The sequence below is a fragment of the Perognathus longimembris genome, chromosome 4, assembly GCF_023159225.1.
Source record: "Perognathus longimembris pacificus isolate PPM17 chromosome 4, ASM2315922v1, whole genome shotgun sequence".
Taxonomy (NCBI): Eukaryota; Metazoa; Chordata; class Mammalia; order Rodentia; family Heteromyidae; genus Perognathus; species Perognathus longimembris.
The window spans coordinates 30,787,493-30,814,636 of NC_063164.1; the positions used below are offsets into that span (position 1 = coordinate 30,787,493).

General features: G+C 37.4%; 1 protein-coding gene across 4 annotated transcripts in view; it reads left to right on the plus strand.

Annotated features, from left to right (window-relative positions):
• Satb2 (SATB homeobox 2) overlaps window positions 1-23,736 on the plus strand; it is a 190,346-nt gene extending 166,610 nt beyond the window's left edge. For all 4 annotated transcript variants that reach the window (XM_048345024.1, XM_048345026.1, XM_048345022.1 and 1 more), the window contains one exon: window positions 20,557-23,736. In XM_048345024.1, the coding sequence (XP_048200981.1) occupies window positions 20,557-21,018 (462 nt within the window). In that variant the 3' untranslated portion in view covers window positions 21,019-23,736. The remainder of the gene's footprint in view (window positions 1-20,556) is intronic.
• Window positions 23,737-27,144: the final 3,408 nt, after the last annotated feature.

The following is a 27,144-nucleotide window of genomic DNA, read 5'->3' on the forward strand; positions in this document are numbered from 1 at the left end:
CAAAGGAACAAATTATTGTAATAAAGTTAGTTCTTAAAAAATTTAAAAATGTGACCAACTGAACTCAATGAATCTCAAGAAGAGTCTTGTGTACTTTTTAAAAGCACTCTAAACTTTGGAAGCTAAAAATCTATGATGTAGAGTATTAAAAGCATGTATATGTAGGTATAGAAAAGTATTTTTATATCTGTTATGAAGCAAATGAACAAAATGCACTCAGGTAAGAATAAGTGTAATAGCCATGTACAAATGATTTTTAAATAAAGTTATTGACAACGTATATACACACATGTGTATAACTCATATCAACAGTATATTTAAAAGCATGGCAATAGAAGAATGGTAGGAGTATTTTTGGTGAGTCAGTGGTATTTTCTTTTGAATATTTTTCATATTTAAGAATTATACAAAAGGGTTTCTATTCAACACATCCATTTATGAGTACAGTGCAACTTGATCGGTGTCATCTATTTCATAATTCCATTCTATCTCTCCCAAAAGGGTCAGTGTTAAATATTTCCAGATAGGTTTAGTTTAGGGGGGAATACTTTTGGTGGGATGTTGATATTATACTTTGTGTTATTTTTTTATTTTGAAGTAGTTATACAAAGAAGTTTTGCTGCAATATGTCAGTTTATGAGTACAGTGCATCTTGATAGTTGCCCTTTCCATGTTCTCCCCAATCTTTCCCAACCCCTCCCATCCCATCAAATCACCTGGTTTCATGTTTGCATATATACATTGAATATTATGACTGCACTCACCCACTCTTCTCTCCCTTTATCTGCAAGGGAGAAATCCTTATTTAAATACTTTAGGTAAAGTAAAAACCCTCCAAAGAGAGAGGTGATTAAGATTGTTAAGCAGTATGTATGATAGGTTAAGATAGTCACTTTGTTGGCCATGAAAAGAGAAGCAGATTCACCAGATTTGGCTTATAAACAGGATTTGTATCAATGGACAAGTCTTTTATATGTTATCATATTAAAAGTCACCAGTGTACCAGGAGAGGAATTTTCTCGTCACTTTATTTGTAAGAAATCAACCAATTGTATCTTGAGTTTCTAGAACAGCAACTAGGCATAGCATGCTGTACTTCAGATTTCTCTGTTTGCATGTGGGAAACAGAGTGCATTGCATTTCATCACACGAACATGTAATGCCATCTCTGTATGTTTCCATTGCTCATACATAGAATATATATGTAATCAGTTCCTATTTTGTGTCATATTCATCTGCATTTGGAGCATTTCAAAGACAAGTCTGAAACATATTGGCACAGATGGGAAAAACAGTCACTCATAACTTCCAAAACTACAAAGGCACAGATCAAACATGTGATACTAATAAACAGTTCAGATAGAGAAAGGATTAAAAATTAGATTATTTATTTAGAAAGTTGAAGGTTTCCTTTTGTGATTATTATTCTGTTCTTGAAAGGAAATAGGTGCAGGGTTTTGGCTTTTTTCTCCCATCCTCATATTTCCCCTCTCCTCCTTCTTATGTTTTGAATTAAATCTAAAGACAGCCTGGAAGGGTGTATATATAACTGCAAGGAGGATGTGGTAAATCACAGCAGTGGTTTGTGATCTCACAGTCGTGTTGGTGTCAGAGACTGAAGACCAAAGGCAAATCCTTAGCTTCCAATGGGTTTCCTTGAAATCCCTCACCCTTGTAGCATATCACGGATAATAGCATATCACGGATAATTACATTTTTACAAATGGTAGAGAAAATCATTTTGACACACACAGAGTATTTTCCAGCCAGACCAGCTATTCAATCTTTCACAGCTTTCATGCATTAAGGCTCATGTTTTCTTTGTTTATTTTAAAAATATTATCATTAATAATAGGTTTGTTCTGTGGTCAGACCCAAATAGAAGATACTGAGGAAGACCCTTCTCTTTCCTATTACCCCCAAGTCAAACATTTTATACCTTTTTATTTGTACAACACTGGGCTCCTTGTGTTTTTGATTAAGAAATTTATGGCAGCCAAATTTTCATAGAGATTTTTAAGAGCTTTGGTCATTTTTCAGCTTATTTCTACATGTAATAGAATGAATTATGTTTGGTGGCAAATCACTAGAAGAAAAAAATAAGGGAAAGAGTCAGAGAAGAAATACTATAATTGATTTCTTTGCCACTACTATCCAGTGAAGCAAATTTGGATGGGCTGGGCCAAAAAAAGCCATCCCCTACCTGCCAGTCACCTACATCATATTTCCAAGGAGCAGGAAAGAAAAAAGCAGGGCACAATACTCTGTCTTTTTAACCCTTTGTGATCAAATGTAATGTTTCATTTCGAAAATGAAATCTAATTCCCCCAAGGCTTTTGAAACTTTAATAATACCCAATAAATAAAATCATATCTAATAACTCAGCAGTTTCATGTGGCACCATCATCTTCTAGATGTACTGCAACTGCGGAAACATAAATACTTGCAGGCTTCGAAAGCCCAGTTTCTATTTGCTAAATAAACTTGGCTGGCTTTAAATTCCTCTGTGTATAGTCATTAATACAATCCACTTTGACAGCATTTAATTAAAGTGCTTTTCTCTATTAAATTCATCAAAAGTTCTCCCTCCCTTCCCCGACTCCCCAATGTATAACTGCTTTCCAGATGCCGAGAGGCAGGGGCCTATAGGCCTCTTTTTAAAGAACTTCTCATTTCTCTTTGTAAAGTGTTTATTACACTCCATTTAGGAACTGTTAAATATGGCTTAGAAAGAAAAGCAGGTTCCAAGACACGTTCTCCGTCCCTTCAGTAATCTCTTAAAAGAAAATAAAATGTTAGATTAGCACACAGAATAAGCATTCCTTATCTGCATATTTTTCTTCTCCTCTGTCAACATTACTAAGCATTTAAACTGGGAGGTAATGAAGATGTGATTTGCATGGCTGAGCTGGGAAATTTGCATTAGTCCTGAGCAGGTACTTGCCTTGAGAACATTGGCCTCCAGACTCAGGAAGAGAAAGTGAACAGTGCAGTATTAATAGATTATTGACAGTTTAATGTCTTGGCACCTACTTAGTCCATGAAGTATAATAACCAGAAGCTGTTTGATATGAAAACAGTCAATAGCATTTTCAATCAAAACCTTTCAGTTAATTGCTGGTTGACCTTAGAGATTTCCTTTAGGCAATACCATTCTTAGCCTAGACCTACAGGACAGTATTGATTTGTAGAGTTTATTCAGAGATGATTATTTAATACCCATTGTTCCAGCACATGTGGTAAAATTTGTCTTTTCTCTTTCTGCCATATACAGTGCCTTTCAGGTGGTGCTTTTCACAAATACGCCCCTTGCCAGCTCTCCTTGTAAAATATTTCATTAAATCTGTTCTCTCCTCAAAAATAGAAAGTTGGGATTCTTGGATGTACACATGATCGAGTGTTTTATTCTTTTTTTTTTTTTTTTTTTTTTTTTTTTTTTGGCCAGTCCTGGGGCTTCGACTCAGGGCCTGAGCACTGTCCCTGGCTTCTTTTTGCTCAAGGCTAGCACTCTGCCACTTCTGGCCATTTTCTGTATATGTGATGCTGGGGAATTGAACCCAGGGCCTCATGTATACAGGCAAGCACTCTTGCCACTAGGCCATATCCCCAGCCCCTCGAGTGTTTTAATATGATAATTGTTTGAATAGAATTCTTTGCTCAGTCTGGAATTCTAATTTAACCAGAGATCCTGAGAAAGCTAAAATCCTCTCAGGAAGGATAATTATGGAATATTTTACAAGCATTGTGCCTTAAGACTAAAGTGTTCTTTAGTGCCAAAATGCTTTTTTGAGTTCCGTAAATACAAATGAGATGGGTTACATTGGATTTCTAGAAGTTCTATGCTTAACTTCCATGATTTATTTAGCTTAGTTGAAAATCTCAAAAAAAATAAAATAAGCTACAGAGTCAGGCAAGAAACAATTTGTGGGTCAAACTTTAAACCTTTTGCTCACTTGGAAATGTGTGGTATTGAAAGTGGCACTGTGGCTCAAAGTAGTAGAGTGCTAGCCTTGAGCAAAAGAGCTCAGGGAGAGTTCCCAGGCTTTGAGTTCAAGCCCCATGACCAACGGAAAAGAAAAGAAAAAGAAATGTGTGGTATTGAAACAACAGAGGTTGAATCAAAATGGTGTAAAAATAGATACTTCAAATACATTTTGTTACTTTTCTTTCTTTGCTCTGCACTTAGGTTATCTTTATTCATTTTACTCCAAAGAAAATCATGTTAGCATTTAGTGTTCGTTTTGGATAAAATATTGGGTTATTTCCACAGCATTTGGAGATAGGCAACAATTTTACTCTGAGGAGAGCCCATACATACCAGTCCAAAAGTTTAAGCCAGGTACCAGTGGCTCACACCTGTAATCCTACCTACTCGGAAGGCTGAGATTTGAGGATCACAGTTCAAAGCCAGCCCAAGCAAGAGAGTCATTGAAACTCTTGTCTCCAATAAACTACTCAGGAAAAGGCAGTAGTGCCAGAATATTCCTACTGATCAAGGGAGGGATAGAAAGAAGCAAATGGATGACTATACCAGTTGTATCCAGAGATCAACACCTTGAATGAAGGTCCTTTGAGTGCAAGTAATTTTTATTTATGAGAACTAGAAAGTGACAAGAGTCTCTTACTTATTATTAGTCCATAGGTATTATTAGCCTATATACAGTATATATATATATATATATGCATGTTTTCAGCAATAAGTATGCTTTAAAGTAAGTGTCCTTTTGTAGATTCCACTTTTTGTTCTTAGAGCTATTAGATTTGTTCTGAATTTGAAGAATTTCATTTATTTACTGATGAATGTTAGCTCCTCAGAAACATTCTGGACATCATTAAGTACAGAGCAAACCACAAAAAGGAGTACACACCCTTGAACACAGTCAGTTGGAGAACTGGGAAGTTGAGGAGCTCAGTATTCCTTATAGGAGCTTCCCAGGAAGAGGACAGAAGATCAAAGGCTCAGCCGCAGGAAGGGTCAAAGTGTTGTTGGCACATAGCCTGCAAGGACTGGGGCAGAGGCACAAGCTGCAGTCAGGTGGCAGAGTCATCTTGGATAATCCAGAGACCTTTACCACCAGTGTTAAGGCCACTTAAAGCCTTTGGCAAGATGCTGTGTTGGTTGGGAGGAAGCTGTAATTCAGGCAGGGGATTGTAAAGTTCTAAATTACAGTAATGGGATTTTGCATGGAAATCGGAAGGGGTGTTTATCCAAGAACTATGTACAAAGAATAGTCAGCAGCAAATGAGATCAGATAGACGTGAAGTTACTTTGCTGAATGGCAATTCCTTTGTACAACTACTTAAAGATATATTTTTTTTAAAGATGAGGAGAAGCACTCAGTGAGAACTAGAACTCTTCCACTTGTCGGGCCATGCTATAGTGTTGATCTTATATAACACCAAAGGAGATTGTTAATGATTAATATCCCGATAATGTCATGGGTATGTATGTTTGTTTTATACTGAGTTCTCAGCTAGTAAATTAAATCCACCCCTAGGCAAATTCACATTTGAAAGTATAATGACTTGACAGTTCCAGTGTCTGAGGACAACCTGCACAGGGTAAACAAATAGACTCCCAAAAGTCAGACAATGTGGCATGGGGAGAAAAATGGACTTCCTTTGTGAATCTGAGTAGATAAGGATACTGAATAACTAGCCTCATGGGAATGGAATGGTCGTCTCCTGCTCAGAGAGTAGGATCTTTCCTGTGTGGAAGGGAACTTCCAATCCTTTTTCTTTGCCCCAAGGAATTAAGAACTAAGATCTTTACTCCCGTGGCCATCTTTGCCTCCCCTCTTCCCCCCTGGGAAGCTGTGGTCTAAGTAAAATTGCCTGGACCCACTGGCTTGCCTGTTCTCAGGAGCTGTCTCTGCCACAGCATTCAGAAGCAAAAAATTTCCCTGTGCCTTATTTTGGTTACTAAGACCATCAATATGAAAGGTGTACAAACAGTCTCCCCATAATGAATGACAAGTAGTTTAAAATGTTTAAGAAAAGCCTCTAGAGTAAGAGCCTATTAACCTTGGGGAAGTTTTTAGTCACATCATTTAATTTTTCCATTTTCTTTTTCCTTTGAAAGAAAACAATACAAGGAGTCCAGTCTCTGAGGAAATTAATTGAAGTTGAAAACTGAGGCTGTGTTTGATGGGCTCTCATTTGACGCTTTTTCTGTTTGTTTGTATGTGCCGGTCCTGGAGCTTGAACTCAGGGTGTTTTTACTCAAGGCCAGTGCTCTACTACTTGAGCTATAGCTCTACTTCTGGTTTTTACTAGTTAATTGAAGATAAGAATCTCATGGACTTTCCTGTCCTTGCTAGCTTTGAACCTTGCTCCTCAAATCTCAGCCTCTTGAGTAACTAGAATTACAGGCCTGAGTCACTGGAGCCCTGCAGTTGACACCTTTCAAGTAATAAGCCACAATGAATCTTTGCCACTCCCTACAGCTCAGACCACTGCCACTCAGTCTGAGGAGAAAAGCCTGCTTTGATCATTTGACTTTGTTTACCCAGCTTGGACTTTAGGCTATAATAAGCCATAATATGTCAGTGGTGTAGTGATGTTAGGTATTAGTCTTTTACCCGAGGAGTTGATTATAATGCACTGCTTAAGATTCGCTTTCTATAAAAAGGAGTATTTGTACTTTTATGTGTTTCATTCACACAGTGCAGTTTTCTCAAGTCCTGTTATTAAGTGGTTTCATCCAGAAAGCAAAAAAGTATGCTGAGGAGGTATTTTATTGGTGAGCATCTAATATTTTCACTAACCATAACTGTCAGATTGTTCTGACTTCTGAATGCCCCAACTGTAAAAATTATAGAGAAAATGTGGCCTATCCTGGGATTGTAAATAGACTCAGACACAGCTGACCTGCCTTCCCCTCCATCCCCCAAAGGAAGAATTGAATCCAAACAGCTTCGCTTCACATTCATACCCCATCACTTAAGAAGTTAGAAGACAACATCATTGCGATGTTCACTAATGCCATTGCCTTTTTTTTTTAATTCAAAATTAGTTTTGAAGCTCACATATCTTTTTATCACTGGTACTTAAGAAATTGTTGTCTTTGGTAATCATTAAACCAACTAGATTAACTTGCTTAAGAATCCTTTTTGAAAGTATGAGATTTGAACATAGAGCCTAGCATTTTCTAGACATGTCCTGCACCACTTGAGCTACAACCCCAACTCTCTTTGCTATGTTTTTTTCAGATGGTTTTTATATTTTTGTCCAGGGCTTCCTCTGTCACCTTTCTACCTGTGCCTTCTATATATCTGGGACTACAGGTGCAGGCCACCATGTCTATCTTATTTGAGATGGAAATCTCACTAACTTTATGCTTACACTGTCCTTGAACCATAATCCTTCCAATCTCCATCTTCTAAGTACCTGGGATAAAACACCTGAGCCACTGTACTGGCCTACTTATGGGTTTTTACCCTGAGCATTGCGTGTCTATGATTGTAAATCACTGACTATTGATGGGGTACTATGAATTTCCATGTTCTTTTAATGCTGATTTAAATTCTTGGCATCCCAAGTCATTTTAATTTTCTGACTGCCTCACTTATTTACCCTGGTTACTTTGTTATCTTTAACTCTTTCCAAGACCTGGTTTTGTTTTATAACTTCAGATGTTGGAAAAGCCATCCTTCCCCCCAGTTATAGCAATATCACAAAGCATATCCTTAGTTAAGCAGGCTCCCAGAATCTAGTCATATTCATTTTGATGCGTTGGTCTAGTCATTTCTATGTTTCTCTTTACTCATTGAAACATATAAAGCTTTGTACACACTTGACTTTGGTCTTTAAAACACAGGCCTTCTCTATGAATGTGTAGGTTCAGCGTAGGGGAAGACATGGTGAGGGTAGTAGAGTATAGGAAATAGTAGAAAAATAAAGGCTTGTGTCAGACTGAGCTGAGTGGGCTGGGGAATGGTCAGGCCATGTTGATGGGGTGGACCATCCTAAAGAGTCTGCTCTTCCTAAATTCTCTCATGGACTCTGTTGGTCCTGTGTATAGACTAGCTTTTGTTATGGATCATCCCTAAATAAATCTAGATTACATGATGCTGACAAGGGAAAGATAAAGCTTCCATTATGTTCAATATGTACCTAGTATTTTGTCTGTCTTAGCATATAACTAGAAAAAACTTCATTTCCTATACTTGGAATTTCTGTGGGAGTCTTAAGTGATTGATATATAGGCACACATGTTGACCTTACTATTTTTAACTATTTATCAAGCTCATTTCATTTTATTGAAGTACTTCCCCAACTACTTTTTTAGTATTTACAGAATCTAGACATTCCCAGTAATCAGATGAATGACTACAGCACTTTTTTTTTCCCACCCTAAACTATAGAAGTTGTTGGTGTAGTTGTTCTCAATTTATTACTGAGGAGAAAATGATATAAGCCAAAGGCTGTTTTAAGATCTATGATTCCTCTAACACCCAAGTTAATTTTGACGGATTATTGTGTCATAATGTTGTTATGATTTTATCTTTGGCCAAATTGTGTATTTTTGAGAAACAATTATTAAGCTGCATTAAAAACATACTCAGTCTTCTAGTAGTGTCTTGGTTGCAATATTAAAGGAATCTCAGACTAAGGCTGAAGGAAATTGAACATGTATTTCCATGTTAGACTTCTATCACTTTGCTTGTTTGTATTGATTTCTTTTGACATGGTCTTTTATTGAGCACAATTCTTTTTTTTTTCTTCTTCTTCTTCTTCTTCCTTTAAAAAAAATCCCTTTCCTATAGCTGTATGTGCTAGAGCAATTCTAAAAGGAAACCAACCTATATTAAACCTGCCTGGAGTCAAAATGTAATCTAACACCTGTAGTGGGCAATTTGTCATCACTTCATGGATACTTTTATTATTTTTGTTGTCGTTGTTAATAACAGATTTTCTGAGTTTTGACCTTAGGATACTGTATAATCTCCCAAAAGCATCAAAACCAAACCATAGTTTTTAATAAGTCTTATAATATGAGGATGTGAAATTACAACCAGAAGAGCCAACTAAAGTAACATGACTTGAAGTTAAAAATAGTGCTGTGTTATGTCTAAGAAAATATATTTTGTCTGTGAAAATGTCTCTGAGTGATAAAGTCAGGAGGCAAATCATAATGTATATGTCATTTCCCCAGATCCAGACTCTATGATCTTTCTAGTTGATTTGGCTCAAGTGAAGATGATTTTAAATGCTGGATCTATGTTAAATTTTATAGAAAGTCCTTGTTTATCATGATGGGGAAGCAGTGCTATTCATCATGTGTGATTTACATAGTACAAAAAATGTCAAGCCTCTTGGTCCTGAGATCCCTTTTCACTTTTAAAATTGAGACTCCCAAAATGTGTCATACATATCAATATTGCCATGCTAGAAATTAATTCTTAGAAACTGAGAGAAGTATGCTAATTTAATAATAATTACATATAATATACATATATGTAGATTATGTCATTTATGGAAAATAACTTTTAAAAACAAAAAATTGGGCTGGGAATGTGGCCTAGTGGTAGAGTGCTTGCCTAGCATATATGAAGCCCTAGGTTCGATTCCTCAGCACCACATAAAAAGAAAAAGCTGGAAATGGCCTTGTGGTTCAAGTGGTTATTGTGCTAGCCTTGAGCAAAAAGAAGCAAGGGACAGTGCTCAGGCCCTGAGTCCAAGCCCCAGGACTGGCAAAAAAATAAAATTAAGAAAAAATTGAAGTATAACAATATTTCATATATTTTTGTAAACATGTTAATGTCTAGCTTAATAAATGGCAACTGTATTCTAACAATTGCTTCTGCATTTAATATAGTATGTGGTTTTAGTTGAAGTTGATGAAGAAAATCATGCCTCAGACAGACATATAATTAGAAAAGTAAGGATATTTAATTGGCTTTCCACAGTTGGGAAATTCTTCTCTGGTATTAGAGCAACACTTTGTAAATGACAGAGACTTAAAGGTTAGTTCTTAAGTAGAATTCATCTGCGTATTGTCTGTGAACATTTCATGTAGTCATACTTTGTTAACCATATTCATTGTTTTTCTTTGAACTTTGAATAGTATCCTGCCAGTTCATAACTTTATAGCATTGTGCATTAGTCACTTGAAAAATATTGATTCACTCATTTGTACAGATCTTAACATATGTTGACATCTCATTGGATAATATATTTGAAAAGAAAAATCAAAGACATTCATTAAATCACCAATATCATCAGAAAAATTTTTTATGTATTAGGAAGTTGTTAAGCTTATGGTGGCAGCTATAAGTTTTCCAAAATTCTAACTTATGAATAGAAGTTCAAATTTTATCATTGGCAATAAATACTTAAAAAGGTATATTTATTTTTTAAAGTGACAGGCTCACTTCCTTTTTTTAAAAAATTTTCTTTTTGTTGGTCGTGGGGCTTGAACTCTGGGCCTGTGCAGTCCCTGAGCTCTTCAGCTCAAGGCTAGTACGCTACCACTTTGAGCCACAGCACAACTTCTAGTTTTCTAGTACTTAATTGGAGATAAGAGCCTCATGGACGTTCCTTCCTGGGCTGGCTTTGAACCACAGTCCTCAGATCTCTGCCTCCTGAGTATCTGGGATTACAGGTGTGAGCCACTGGCACCCAGCCTCACTTCCATTTTTTTAAGAAATGTTGGCCAAATACCCAAATTTGAATAACCACTTTGTCTTAGTGTTTCTTTCAAGTAAACATGATATATTCCATGATAGAGGTGGCTGCTCAGCCTGCAATTCAAGGTATTCTGCTGGGTAATGAGTGTGGTGAAAGTGCTTTTTCAAAACAACCATTTTATTCCATTATACCAAAGCCAACTTTATACAGAATATTAAAAAGAGACATACTTGAGATGTATTGGCCTCAGCTTTACTGTTTGCTTCATCAAAGATTTTCTTGGGTGAAAGCAGTGTTACTATTACTGTGATTTTGCATCAGGAAAGGATGGAGCGGCTCGGTGCCTCTGCTTTGGTGGCCACGAGCCAACAGGTTTCCCACAGTGCCTTTGCATCATCATTGTGCCTTTCAACATGGTCGCGGATGTGAGTGACGTCTTAGTCTTGCTATGAAAGTAGTTTTGAAGTCACAGGCCTCTTGATGACATAGAGTGATTACCCCAAGCTCAATCAATGAGCCACATTTTAAGAATCACTGACAATGAATGTCTTCTTGTGGGCCTGTTTGTGTAGAAGATGTCATCTTAAAGAAGACTATCACCTTGAGCTTTAATTTCACATTCCATCTTAAGAGCAAACATATATATCATATAGGATAGAAATAAGAAATGTCATTGGCAGCCATACTCATTTGTAGATCTGTAAATCTATGGGAGGAAAGAGTACAAAATCTGAATTTGTTACTGATTTTCACAATAAGCACCTTCAGAAAAGTACATGAAGCATTCATTATATTATTCTTAAATCTGCCTTACAGTTTTTAAATGATAGCTACTACTTTGTTGGAACTTTTGAGTGATAAGAACTGTACTAAGTACTTAGTATACATTATTGCACTCAACCCTCTTAACGCTTCAAGGAAGATTTTACAGATTAATAAACACTGTCTTAAAGAGAGTAAGTTGGTTCTCAGGTTCAAGGCCACTGAACGGTTGGCTTTGGAAGTAGGAACTGATTCAACACCAGAATTTTATAACCCCCAAACTTCTGTTTACAACTTCTGCACAGTATCATCTTAATAGATTATGTAATGCCCTAGAATTTTTTTAAATACAGAAAGGGAAAAAGAAGAATACATTTATCCCTACTCTTAAACATATACTAGAAGTAAATTCCTACAGTTGGTGACAGCTTCTTTATTTACTAAACACAGGTATACTGAACAGGAATAATAGAAAGAAAAATAACAGTCAGGTGCTCTAAAAGGAGAGGGAGGCAAGAGCCATTATATTTTAGAGGGAATTCAGTGTTATAAATAAGAAATGTACTGAGCTCTCACTGTGTTCCAGGCACACAGCATTTCAGCATGTGTCTCACAGTACAATAGGTGAGATAGGTATATAATAGTTACACTCATATTTTTATGAACTATTCATCATTAACACCTGGTTTGCCCTTTTCAATTTTATAGTCAGAATTAGAAGTCTATAATGCAAATTTTGAAGAAAAAAAAAGAGAGAAGATTTCACAAGTAGAGCTAAGTTGTTGAAACTTCAATGACATGACATCTCACATATAGTAAAAATTTAAAATAACAGCATGTATTTATTCATCTGTTTAGTAAGTTCTCCTTGAGTTGTACACAGGGACTTTCAACAATTGATTCTCATTCTTATTAAATCTGTTTTTCTTGGAACCTGTAGTGAAAGAATTAATTTTTTATCAACTAGTCTCTATTTTGTTGTCATAGATGAAGTGAAACTAAACAAATCAAAGAGAGTCTGATACTGATGTAAAATAAATGCGGACATACGTCATCTTGATCTTGTTCTGTGTTCTGCTGCTGCGGCGCCCCAGGCTTCAGTGCCTGAACTCACTTCTGGGATGACCCCTGTCACTGAGAGGTGCTTGCAGCCACCTGAGAAACTGCTTTAACCTGTTAGCACACTGGATCCACCACTCTGTACAGTCACCTCCTTAATAATTTCTCATTTTCTCTATATAAAAAAGACCACAAAGTCTTGGCTTATTATACATAATCCAGTTCACCCCATAATGATACAGTGAATTATATACTTTCCTAAACTTAATCATTCAAGATCTTACTTCCTTCCCTGCAGGCAAGAGCCATTATATTTTACACATGGCTCCCAGCTGGTTTTCATTGAGGCCTTCGAAATCTATTTGGACTGCTGAGAGCTTTAAGAAGAGCTGCTTTATCTTTCTTAGTCAGCTTTTGTCACGGTACCACGAGGTCCTTTTGTTTTCAAAGTTTTTGGTTTGGAAGGCAGAGAAACAACATGTGTCCTTATTATGCTTGTGCCTTGTGACTGGTCAAGGAGCTTTGGGTTTTATTTTGAATATATGTGCAACTTCTCTTTATGCATAGCTATTTTCATGTCCATTTATGTATGCTTGTGTCAGTTTTCCCCCAGAGAGATTGTAGCATATGAATAAAAAGGAGCTTCTAAAATTTTAACTTTCCATTTGTTTATACACAACTCATAATTTACCTATCAATCACTACTTATTAGTCATTGCACTTCTTATTAAAAAGCCTTATAGGACTAGAGGGTGGGGTCCAGTGATAAGAGTGCTTGCCTACTCTGCTAGGCCCTGAGGTTTGTTTTCCAGTTCTGGGAAAGAAGAAGAAAAAGCTTTGTTAATGGACTCAATTATTGTAGGTATTCCCCAAATGTTTGATAAATGGATATACTTTCCTTATTCTGCTAAATTAACCATTTCATTGAGAATAGAAGTGCCAGAGTATACTTTAGGTTGTTTTATTATACTGTTTCTGTTTGTGATATTTGGATTAAAATCTAGTAATTTATTGCAAGCTGAAAATTTCCTCCCTTTTATATGGCTCTATGAGTGTTTCCACTTCTGTCTAATAATAGTAGCAGTTTCCAACTTCCATGCTATTTTTGGCTGGGCTGGATTTTATGATCATGGTTCCCTGTGAGGGCAGTAGATGGCCAAGACCCTCCATGCTATGGTATTGGCTTTGCCACAACTGTCCTTGCTCTGCAGCACAAAGATGGCCAACTGTACTCTGCCCTGATAGAAAAGCCCTGCCTCTGTGCTGTCCAGTGTGGCACTGCACAAATGGCATAGGTGAGCACTTGAAATGTGGCTGCTGAACTGAGTGATGGAGAAACTGAGTGCTTCTCTTGGCAGTTTTAATTACCAGCCCCAGGTAAACGGTGGCTACTGTTATAGGGCAGCACAGCTTCAACACAATGACTTCCCTAATGTTTTTCATGGATACTCTATGTGTTCTTGCTTCCCAGCCTTACTGCTCCTGCTTACTGTGTCCCTGGTGTTCTCTTGCAGGGCATGGCCCTATTGTTTAGGCCTGGTTGCCTCCTCCAGAGGCTATCCCTGAGTCATCTGACGTAAACCCCTATACATTGCTTCTTCCCTCCTGTTATTGCTGATTGTATTCCTTACTACCTGGTATGTTTATTTATGGTCTGTTTCCTCTGCTCTGCAAACACTGTTCAATTTTTCTCTGTAGTCTAGCTCTTGGTATGCAGGAGAATATAATATGAAAAGAAATGGGCTTTAAAACCAGATCTGCATTCAAAATCCTTTCTGAAACTTGCAAGTTCTGTGTTTTGTCCTAATCAGGAACTCTAGTTTTCTCATCAAAAACAGAGATACCTGTTATCTATTTGTAGGAGTCCTGTGAGGTATAATAATATAAAATATACCTACAGAATTCAGGCTAGTGTTTGGTCATAGTAATCATTATACAAACATAGCACATGTGACTACTGCTATTAATACTGTGACTAAATGTACTTAGATACTTTTCTACTACAACCCTTAATTGTCATACTGAAAAAAATCAGCAGATGCTATGAAAAAGAAAGAGGTTTTTTAAAATAAGTTTTCCATACTCTACAAAAGTATCAGAAATGAATTTTTGACTAGGTTTAAGTTCAACTGTGATAGAGAAAAATCCAAATCAAAATAAAACTAGGATGAATTAATGGGCTTCTGTGTTCACAAAAAATAATTGTAAAAAGGAACAACAATCTGCCTTTACAAAGCAATGCGTTTTGCTATTTGTGGAATTCATAGAAACATGGGTATTGTACCTTCAGAATAGATGGTAATCAACTACTGGTTGATTATCTTTTTTTTTTTTTATCATACAGTGTCTTACTACATAGACCATACTCTCCTTGAATTCATAATACTCCTGCCTCTACCTCCCAAATTTTGTGATTATAGGTACATAATAAAATGTGTAGCTTCTAGGATCATTAAGAAAACTTTTTTCAAGATACGTTATAGTTTACATATAAATGTAAATTAAATATAAATATAAAAAACAAATGTAAATAAAAATACTTTGATATTAATTGTAAAGCTCCATCATCTGTCAGACATGCATATATCCTTTCAAACAATAACCAGGTCGCTCCCTAGAATATTTTTAACTTTCCAAAAGCTGCTTCCTATCCCCTTTCACTCAATGAATCTCCACAGTTACCACTATGCTGACATTTGTTGTGGCTATTTTCCTTTTTTTCCTCTTATTCTCTTGTATTTTTTGTAAGGTTTTTCTTTTTATTGACTTTTCCATAAGTGGATTCATATGGTTTTCAGTCTCTTGCATCTGGCTTCTTTCACTCAACAGTATGTCTGTGAGAGTTATCCACATTATTGCAAAGACAATAGTTCATTTCCCCCAGCACCCTTTGTATCCGTGCACCATGACCCATCCATTCTCCTACCAGAAAACACTGTGTTGTTTCCAGGTTGGGGCACTTATGACTGAACCTACCATAAAGATGACTTTCAAAAGCTCTAGCATTCACTTCGGTTCATGTCTGACACTAGTAGATGCTACTAATCGGATGTTTCCCCCTTTCTCCACTAGACTTGTTTTGAAAAAGAGATAAAGGATGACACTGGAAAGTCTATGGACATGGATGGTTTTATACAAGTATTTGGGAAGGTGCTCAATTAAATTTCAAGAAAATCCCAGAATACTCTATCTAGCCTGTGTGCATAGGGAACTAGTTAGGAAAGAAGGCATTTTCTATTGTGTTTGAAGTAATTCAAAATTTTATGATGAAAAAAACAACCTGATTAGCTGAAAATATTTAGGTAAACTGTCAAACAAACCCAGCAATGGGACTGCTGACTTGTCTTCCGACTGGTAACCAGTGTTATCTCCTGCAGAGCATTTGCTAGGGACAAAGACCAAACTCAACTCACTCTAGTTACCTCACAAGGACTAGAAAACAAGCTCTGAAAAATTAAGAGAGGAAAAAAAGCTAAAATTGATCTAAGTGGGAATACAGAAACCTATTCTATATAAAACAGGCTGAGGAAGTTGACATTATTTAGTCAAGATAGAAAAAAGAGAGGATTATTTGATCCTGCCCTTTAGTTTGGAAGATTTTAGAGTGGATTGAGTTTCCTCTCTAGGAAAGACCATCTTATAAGGATTAGACATTACCCTACTTTTGTTCAGAGTACTTTCTCTACTCAAAAAGCAATACATGGAACTAAGAGCAAATTATGTGGCTTTTTCCCCCCACTAGCAATATCTAGAGATAATAATGCTTTGGAGTAATTAGAATGTTTTGATGGAGTGAATATTTTCATCTCCACTTAAAATGTATGTGCGTGTATGTGTGAGAGAGTGAGTGTGTGTACATATATATGCTGTGCATATATATTGGGGTTGAAAGGGGACATGGTCAAGGAAAATACAATGTGAGAGAAAAAAACTCAGCTCTTTAACTTGCAAAACAGTTTCTCTTTAAGACGTGCTCATTTAGGATTGGGAATATGGCCTAGTGGCAAGAATGCTTGCCTCATATACATAAAGCTGGGTTCGATTCCCCATCACCACATATGTAGAAAACAGCCAGAAGTGGTGCTGTGGCTCAAGTGGCAGAGTGCTAGCCTTGAGCAAAAAGAAGCCAGGGACAGTGCTCAGGCCATGAGTTGAAGGCCCAAGACTGGAAAAAAAAAAAAAAAGAAGAAGAAGAAGAAGTGCTCAGTTGTCTTTCTTATTTGATCTTTCTTTATCTGAGAGAAGATGCTAGAATGATCACATAGTCTTCTTCATGTACATGTTGGCCTGCTACCCATGTCACTATTGTATATTGTCTGGACAGAAATGATTTCATTTTGTGGAGAATTTATCTATTATTTCTCTTGAGAAACATCTTTTTAGTGTAGAAGGTAGATTGGGTGAGCCTGGGAGTCCATGTCCCCAAGCCTGTGATGTCCAATCTAGGATTCTCTGTTGAGAAAATGTGTTTCCAGTTTGTTCACGATCTAGATGACACTTTCATGAGGAATTGTAGATTTTAGTTCCTTTACAGAAGGCGTATGGAACTTCCTATCACACACTAAACAGTCAGTGAGCAGTAGCTATTACTAGTTCTTTCTCTGTTCCACATTTGGATGCCCTGCTCACATATCTTACTCCATCCTAAGAAATAAGCAGAGGTAGCCTTGTCATATGGGTGGGCCTACAGAGAAGAACAAATGCTGTCATGCAGAAAGATTCTAGTGACTTCAAAGTATAGTTTTGGAAAATCTCTTCAAATCTAACCAATGCACAATGGAAAACCCCTAAAGAACCAATCTAATTATTCAATTAAATGGAACCGTTATGCTGACTTTTACTACAGAAGGCAAGCATAATTTAGAAAATGGGGCATTTTAATTCTCTTTTGTTTTCTAATTAACACAATTGCTCTAATAAGGAGTACTTGTGCCTGAGTATATGTTTTTTCCAATATGTATTCTGTACCTGCTTTCAACCTTTCTCTCTCTCCAAATCTAAAATGCCCACCTGTTGACACAGAGGCTCATTTATTACAGTGCTCACACTGCCCACATTATGGTCTCTGAGCGCATATTTTCCTGCCATCAAAGCCGACATGAGCAGTGCAAGCCCACCACGCGGCTCCACTTTCCCTGGCGGGGATAATTAGAATGTGGAAGTAACGGAGCTCTCACTTTCTGCTGATGCCAGCTTACCACCACAGACCACATGAGTTTACTCTTAGTGGAAAGTGGTAAAGAAAATGCTAAGAACGTTGATTTTAATTGGGCTACATTATTTGGACTATAGTGCCATTGTTTTATAGCCTTGTGTTTTGGATTTTTTTTTTTCTGCCACCAGCCATCAGTTTAAGATGGACATTCTCATTTGCTTTTGATTATCCCATGGTGATGATTTGAACAAATGTAAGCCTTTTCTCTTGTTACCTTATTTCAACTTCCTTAATATTTGTTCAATTTTCTACAACAGGCTGACATTCTCACATTTTCATCATAGTGCTTTATAGATTGAGATGGATAGAATATATATTTTCCCTTAACTACTTGCTTTAATGATAATGTTTGTTTCTTAGCTTAAAAAAAAAAACAAAGGAGAAGAAGAGAGCGAGGGAAGAGGGGAAGAAGTGACATTGTCCAAAGAGAAATGTACTCATTACTTGAGTTAGGTAACTGTAACTTCTCTGTACATCACCTTTAAAAAGTATTTTTTAAAAGAAACTTAAAGAAAAAAGAAAACTTCAGAGAGAAAAGGGAGAGGGTTTAAATAAGCAGAACCTGTCGGTGGTAGGCATAGCACATGGCATAGCACATTGAATGATTCTTTGCTGGATGTGTTTTTTGGTTTGTTGTTATTTTGTTTCTGCATTGCTTCAACGAATTCCTCTTGAACTCTGGAAATATTTAATTTTTATGACTCAAATATGACAAAAAGATTATACACACCATGAGATGCCAGTGAAAGGTGAAATGTATGCTTTGAAAAGTAAACTCTGGGTGTTGGAAATATGGCCTACTGGTAAAGTGCTTGCCTCGTATACATGAAGCCCTGGGTTTGATTCCTCAGCACCACCTATATAGAAAAAGCTGGAAGTGGTGCTGTGGCTCAAGTGGCAGAGGGCTAGCCTTGAGCAAAAAGAAGCCAGGGACAGTTCTCAGGCCCTGAGTTCAAGCCCCAGGACTGGCAAAAAACAAAACCAAAGAAAAGAAAAGTAAACTGTGTGTGTGTATGTGTATGTGCATGTGAAATCCATCAAGACTTTCTTGGGGGGGGGGCAGTCAGAGGCTTGTACTTGGTGCCTGGGAGCTATCCTTGAGCTTTCTTGCTCAAGAGTAGCACTCTACCACTTGAGCCACAGCTCCAGTCCCAGCTTTTCTGGTGGTTAATTGGAGATAAAAGTCTCATGGACTTTCTTGCCCAGGCTGGCTTTGAACTGTGATCCTCAGATCTCCCAGCATCCTGAATAGCCAGGATTACAGGTGTGAGTGAGCCCTTGCTGTCGGGATTCCTTCACTTTTTTGCTCAAGTCTAGCATTCTAGCACTTGGACCACAGCTCCACTTACATCTTTATGATGGTTAATTGGAGAGAAGAGTCTCTCAGATTTGTCTGTTTGGGCTAGCTTTGATCTTTGATTATTAGAACTCAACCTCCTGAGTAGTTAGGATTACTTAAGTGAGCTACCAGCACCCATCAAAACTCATTTTCTAGAAGGGCTTGGAGGATTCAGGAAGTTAGATGTTGATCTAAGCATAAGAAATGTGGTCATTGTCTTCGGCCATGGCCCCATCCATTTCAGTTAGAATGATCATCACCTTTTAATCCTTGTGAAGTGGCTCTGGCTGGGCCTGTCTGTCCTGCTCCTTCTCCACGTTCAGATGGGCCCATGCTGGGAGCAAGGGCCCAGTTCTTCTCTAGTCTCTCCCAGTCAGTTGTTTCTTCAACCAGATAGAAGTTAATAAATTAATATGATAATGATAAACTATTTCATGCAGGGATAAATTGAATAAAATGGTAAAGAAGTAAGGATGAAGAAGGCTTGTTTACCTAGTATCTTATATGTATTTTTTTAATGAGTAAGGATAAAAGGGAAATCATTTCAATTACAACTAGATACCCATGACATCAAAGATAAAAAGTAGAAATTAGGAAATGTGTTCAAACCAGAGGATTAGTTTATAATAATATTTAAAATGTCCATCTACGAGTAAAATGTTTTCCTTAAAGTTTATAACTTAAGAAACACATTTTTAAATCATTATGAAAGTTTTAATGTTTTTAAGAAGCATTATCAATCATTTAAGGAATTAATTTAGACCTAAAAGCAAATGTTAGTTATTCCTAGTTTTACAAAGCATTTGCTTTCTGGCTTAAGTTCCAACTATTTCTCTGTTATACTTAGAAAGTAATTGTGAGGCAGATGACAGTAGTGACCATTCACAGAAAGCTTTCTCTGAGCCAGGGTAGGCAGACTGTGACCCCTGGTTTTAATAGAGTACAGCTGAGCTCCTCAGCAGATGAGCAGCAGAATAGAGACTAGATGGTCCTGCGAAAGCCTAAGATAGGGACTGTCTGGCCTTTTACTTGAACAAGTTTGTCAATCCCTAGCTTAAGAGCACTGCTTTTTACATACACCTCACTTAATCCTATCAACATTGCTAGGTGGTCAGCTCTTTATCCTGCTTTCAGCATGATGAAGTTGAGGCTCAGGGATGCTGAATGGATTATAGAGCAGTCTGGACTTGAACCACAGTGTCTGGTCACAGGGCCCACAGTTTCACTCTGTGTCCTGCCTCTTTGTCATTGGCCTTCTGAGGGGTGGCAGTTCATGGTGTGCTTCAACGGATGGAAGATCTGAAACCAGGTCTCTTGAATTCAGATGACCTTGAGCGACAAATGATTTAACACCTTGAGGTTAGAAAACCGAAACGCTGGCCTTCAAGACCTCTTGTTTTGAAGAACTGTAAGCTTTCTGGAGGCCCAACTTCAGAACTGACGCTGGCTAAGTGCGATGCTAGACAGATGCCATGTATCTGAGACTGATGACATTGGAAAGGTGAAATTCTGGGTCGAGTGTTTACTTTCTTCTTCTTTTAATTATCAGGTCCTCCAAAGACAGCAGTCGCAGCCCACCAAGGAGAGCACCCCTCCCAGAGAAGAGGCGCCTCCCCCGCCTCCTCCCACCGAAGACAGTTGTGCCAAAAAGCCCCGTTCCCGCACCAAGATCTCCTTAGAAGCCCTGGGGATCCTGCAAAGCTTTATCCACGATGTGGGCCTCTACCCCGACCAGGAGGCCATCCACACGCTCTCGGCGCAGCTGGATCTCCCCAAACACACCATCATCAAGTTCTTCCAGAACCAGCGGTACCACGTGAAACACCACGGGAAGCTGAAGGAGCACCTGGGCTCCGCCGTGGACGTGGCGGAGTACAAGGACGAGGAGCTGCTGACGGAGCCCGAGGAGAACGACTGCGAGGAAGGCTTGGAGGAGATGTACAAAGTGGAGGCCGAGGAGGAGAGCGCCGAGAAAAGCAAGGCCCCGCCTGCCGAAGCTGACCAGAGATAATGTGAACTGCCACCAGGCCAAGCAATACAGTGGTCCCAGGATTTTCTGTTTCCATTTCTTTCTTTAAACAAAATTTTTGGCTTTATTTTTTTTAGTGTCTATTTTATTTTTTTCTTATCTTTATGCCATTCCTTTGTTGCACAGGATACACCCACAGACTGAATCATCAGTTCAGTATTTCTGAATCAGACATCACCTTGGCAAAGACACTAAGTGTTACACTTTTACAATCGACTGGACCATAGTAATTATAACCACAGGAGACTCTGCCTTCATTATCCTTGCACTTATGGAAGAGACAGCAAGAAAATTCCAGGATAGAAAGACCAACGAAATAAATGAAGGAAGCTACAAGTGTGTGTGTGTGTATATGTATATGTATATATCTCTATATTTACATATATATATTAAAGTTGCATGGGACAGAGAACTTTGCAATCCGAAAGAATAGACTGTGAAATGAGTTCTTAAAGAAAAGACTTGTTTATGTATTAAAACACCACTTCACAGTGAGTTGCTTTGGCTTTTTGATAAACTGAGGCCTGCTCTCAGCGTGGGGTGACTATTTTTGAATTCCTATTTATTTTTGTGTTTGTCCCTGAAAAATTTTTTTTAATTCTATGGCTTCCTATCTGGCAGCTTAAGGGGTAATTTTTGAGGTATGTATTTAACAAAATAAATCAACACTGCCAAAAGAGAGAGAGAGAGAGAAAAGAAAAAGAAAAAGACAGGAAGGAAGAAGAAAATAAAGTGAAAAAAAGGGTGTGGTAAAATGGTACAAGTAAAATTACTCTTAATGGTACAGTGCACACTTAAAATGACTTGATATGTTCCGTTACTCAATTTTTCAGGACTGTCCTCAACAGATGCATTTCTGTGGAATTCCAAATAAGGCTGAAATTCAATGCGGAAAACCTTATCCATTAGTGCAGTCTCCATCAATGACATTTTGATGCTGGACATATGGGATTCATACTATGAGCCACGTTTTGTTGTGAAATTTATTTACCTGCCTGTGGCTTCAGATCTTCACACTTATTAAGCCTGCTCATTTAAAAATTGTTTGTTGTTGCTGTTTTTGTTCTTTTGTTTTTAATAGAAAATAGTTCAATGTAATGTTAAGTTAGAAAAGAAACTGCTGCCCAGTTAAAGGGCCTCCCTCTCAAATAAGTCTCGTCCTTCTCTCTCCCCAAACGTTTCTTATTTCTACTTCACTTTCAACTTCCTCTTTTTCATAATACACATTCCATCCACCTTAGCCAAACATTTCCAGTCCCTGATCTTATTGGCTTCCGTCCCTTTCCCTGATCCATAGCCCTAACCAGAACTTGTTTTTGAGTCATGGTGCAGCTTCAGGCAATAGCGTTAAGTGAAGCGATTCCAGTAGAATCACCTACTCGTCATAAAAGGAAATAGTGTCCTAGTTCTCCACATAGCAATTCCCTTACGTGCAGCAGAACTAATGCCAACTGGCTGTTTAGTGGAAGGAGCTTTAAAGCTGAAGTCTCCTATAGCTCTCCAGATCGCCATCAGCTTCCGATCAGAAATACCAGTAGCATTACTTTCCACTTCTACTTACAGTAATTGCAAGAGGAGACCTCCCCTTTTGGAATAGCCTCAAGAACCTCCTCTAGGCTTGGAAATAAAATGGCCCCTCGGCAGTCCCATATGGTTGGATTACTTTTTTGTTAATTTTTCAAGTTGTGTTCTCATGCAACCTTGTCAAAGACCTCATGCAATATCACTTTGAAAGTTATTTTCTGTTTACTACACAAACATTGTAATATAACTGTTAATACTATTTATATATTTGAAAGATATAAAAGGTAGGAGTTAAAAACAAAACCTCTATGTGTAGATATGGACTGAGAATTTACACTATACAGGGAGAAGACATGTTGCAATACAAGCTAATTCTAGCTGCTCAGTAACCTCTGGAGTTTTTAAAGGGACATTTTCCTGTACTTTTTCAAATAATGATGTTTAAAATAATTATCTTGACATTGACATGAGCATCATGTATCTTTGCAGAAGGATGGCTGTTGGCACTTCAGCCCTGGGCCCATCCTTCCTTTTTCTGAAGAATGCTGCAGCTTTAAACAGAAAGTCCATGGTTGCTGCTTCCTGATCTCCGAGTTACTCTTTCCAAATTGTCTTCTGACACTGTTGCTGAAGGTCACTCTGTATACATCTAGACACCATTTTTGCCAAGCTCTCACAAGGTGGTTCATTGATGGATGGCATCCGCATTTGGTATCTTTTACACTTCAACCAAAAATTTATTAGGTATTTTTCAATGCTAAGTCTTGCCTTTTATTTTTTAATTTCACTGCCAAGTCTGCAGTGGTTCTAAGTGAATCTGTGGGCATTTTAGCCTGTGGTCTTGCCAGATCTTTGCGAATTACAATGCATATATGTCTATTTATTCAACATCTGTCATATAATATCTATTTGGAAGAAGAAACTTTCTCTTGTAGTGCCTCTTGACAAAGCACAATTTCCCGCCTTTTTTTTGTGAAATGAAAAAAAAAAACAAATTGTGTTTTATTGCAGTATCAACAATGTGAATAAGGATTAACATATTGTAAATGTTCTTTTTTTCCATGTAAATCAACTATCTTTGTTATCACTAAGTGATAATTAATTTTTAACTTATGTGCATTGTTAGGCTGTTAGAATTTTTTGGTTGTTAAAATAAAACGCATTCAATAAATCTGACTTTGTTTGTCAAGTATCTTTCCTCACGTAGAGTGAGACCTAAGGAAACTCTGTGCCTTTATTTCAGAAACAAGACAGCAGTGTTCACAATTACAGATGTTCGTATTCTGTGCAATGTGTGGATTTAATCGCACATGTGAATGCATGTGTGTCCCTGTGTGTATATAAACACATGCACACTCACATCCTGAAGCTAGCAATCAAGAGAGCCAGTTATCCAATTGTTGGTCACATACAAACAAAACTCAAGTGTATAAAGATATATTTATGGGCCTGCTTCTTTATTTTTCTAGTGAATATTTTCTGTTTATAATTAAAAAACCACAAATGACTGCGTGTCAGGAAACTTTTGGAGCACACATGTCCATGGTTAATGGACATAATAAAAGTCTTTTCTATTTAGAGCTGGGGTACCATAATGTGTGCATAGAGGGATGCCGGAAGGATTGATGTATCTGAGAAATGTGCGAAAATGGTTTTTTAGAAAGTGCTTACAGTGGAAAAAATTACTCAAAAAGACTCAACCCAATAAGGAAAGAGCAAGTGCTTAACTTCAGAACTGGCAAAGAGAAAGTCAATTAAAAAGTGATTTTGTTTTCTTTTGATACTGTAAATGTCTTTCCTGCTTTTAATTTTTTTTCTCATCTCTGTACTTGGTTGGTGTGCAGATGAGTTTTTCTTTCCTCTCTTCAGTTTCACTAGCCCTTTCTCCCCAGTGGTTCATAACCCATAGGCCATTGGGATGCTTTATACTTAAGTGAAGAAATTAGGTCTCTACAGAAAGGCAGACAGCTCAAGGTTTCCAAAAGGAAGGAGGGCCCCAGAAAGGGAAACAAGTAGTGTATGCAAATGTAACTGCTATATTTGATATGGAGTCTAGGGAGGGAAACATTTGTGAGATGCTTTAACTTTGAAACCACTGGCTTCCACAGTCTTGAAGAGCAGCCTGTGAAGGCCTTACTCCCCAACAAACTGGGTTCTAGCTACAAGACAGTCATTGTGTTGATGATTTTTATTTTCAAGAAAAACAGAGGAAGAAATTTCTACTGGACTAAAAATCAATTTTGTGGCAATTCAGAAGTTCAGGGCCATCACTACGTTGGGCAAATTTTGCCTTCTCTATTTTTTCCTTTTATAAATCCTCCATCCTCTGGAAACATGTTTTTATTTAGCCTATTATTTCACCTTCCCAGAGAACTCTAAATATAGGCAAAAAAAAGTCCACATACTTTCTAAAAGGTAATCATGCTATATTTAGGAAATGAACATTTAGTGAAGATGTGCTCTGTGCCAGACAAATGGTTAGGAATCATAGTGATAAAGGGGGAAAAAAAGAAAGTATTAGTGTTCTTTCCTTGAGATGCATATAGCTTGTTGGAAAAGTGCAATAGAAATCCAGGAAAAGTGACATAGTCAGACACTACTTGTCTTCAGAAAGAGGTTTGATCTGTTTAATGGGTGATACAAACAGGTAGTATGAGTTGCAAATTTTAAGAAGGAAATAGTATTTATGATCTACAGTGGTTATGAAAGGTGACTCAGATATGACTAGTTTGCGTATGATAGGAAAAAGACAAGATAGAAGTGACTCAAAGCAAGTAAATCTTTGTTTACTTCTACCTAATAAAGTAACTGGCTTCATGAAGCTGTCAGAGATTTACTCTCACCTTTCAGACTTATAGTTCCCCTTTTTCCTATGTGTTTCTATATACCCTATTCATCATCCAAGAGGATTGTTAGAACACTATCACACGGAAAATTCAAGAATGTGAAGATGTTCTGAAAACTGTAATACTTGTGAAATATTAGAGTGTTTTTATAAGAATCTGCCAAATATTGATCAGTTATTTTAATTAATTTATGAAATGAAGCAGCATTTACATCACTGTATAGTTATGGCAATCATAGTAAAACTTGTGGTGTAACAGTATGAATGACATGATCACATGAATCTGTTCAACACATGTTTTAAGCATCAGAAAGTAGCCTCAATTGAGTTAAAAAAATTTTATGCTCAGATTGGAACTTGAACTCAGGACCTGGGTGCTGAGCTTTTGTTGTTGTTGTTGCTCAAGGCTCGAACTCTGCCACTTGAACCACAGCTTCACATCCAGCTTTTTTGGTGGTTTGAGGCAAGAGTCTCAAGGACTTTTTCTGTCCAGGCTGGCTTCAAACCTTGATCCTCAGCTTTCAGCCTTCTGAGTAGCAAGGGTTACAGATGTGAGCCACTGTTGCCTCACTTGTGGCCTGAGTTTTAAAGCTTCCATTTCCTTCCTAGTTTTATTTTATTTCTTATTTTGTGTCCTAGAATGTCCTAGAGAGCCTATATGAGCTGACCGTTTGACTAAACACTTTTGTAATATGGACCAACTGTGGCAGATTTATTTGGAGGATGGGAGATTTGCTGGAGATTTATTTGGTGGAGGGGAATCCTACTTTTAAAATCTACCATGCACTGATAGTACAACTGTCCCACATGAATCTAGAAGTCGTTTCTTTAGTGACATTTCAAGAGGAAAAATGGAGAAACTGTCCCATATGGACAAATAATTACAGAAGTATTCCATTAGCACTATAATAAGTGCAGAGCAATGATTAATTCAAGAGATAAATATAATTTATTCACTAACCATTAACAAGGATAATCCCTTTTCAACTACCCAGACTCAGGCAGTCCTGGGAGACTCAATAACAACTTTTACTGAGCATTTCTAGGAACCTACTTTTAAAGAAAAGATAAAGAAATATTTAAAACTTTAATTTTTCACCAATTGATTTTGGGAAAATGCTTTCTAGTTTGCCCTCCTTACAAATATGGAACTCAATCAAGTTAGTTTTCAGACTTCTAGTTTCCTCATCTCTAAAATCGGGCTAATTAAGTTTTTGTTACCAAGTCAAATAACCTGTGGAAATACCTGGAATAATTCCTTCTTTCCTTTTTTAATCTCCTTCCTGAAAGGAAAAGAAAGGAAGATAAAACCAAATGTTACAGGTGGCTTAAAAATAATTCAGATGAGCCAGGTGCAGGTGTCTCAGACTTATGATCCTAGCTATTCAGGAGACTGAGAGATAAGGTTCACCATTCAAAGCACGCCAGCAGGAAAGTGTGAGACTTTTATCTCCACTAAACCACCAAAAAGCTGGAAGTGGAGCTATGGCTCAAGTGGTAGAGCACTAGCCTTAAACAAAAATGCTCAAGGAACAATGCACAGGCCCTGAGTTCAAGCCCCAGGACCAGCACCAAAATAATAATAATAATTTTGATGAAGTTTCAAGTAATAAGAACATCTAATTTAAAATTTTTTCAAATGGTCCATAACAATATGTCAAACTTTGGCCAATATTGAGGATGTAAAGATTTAAATTAAGATAAAACTCATTTATAATTCGTTGTCTCTCTTCTTTCTC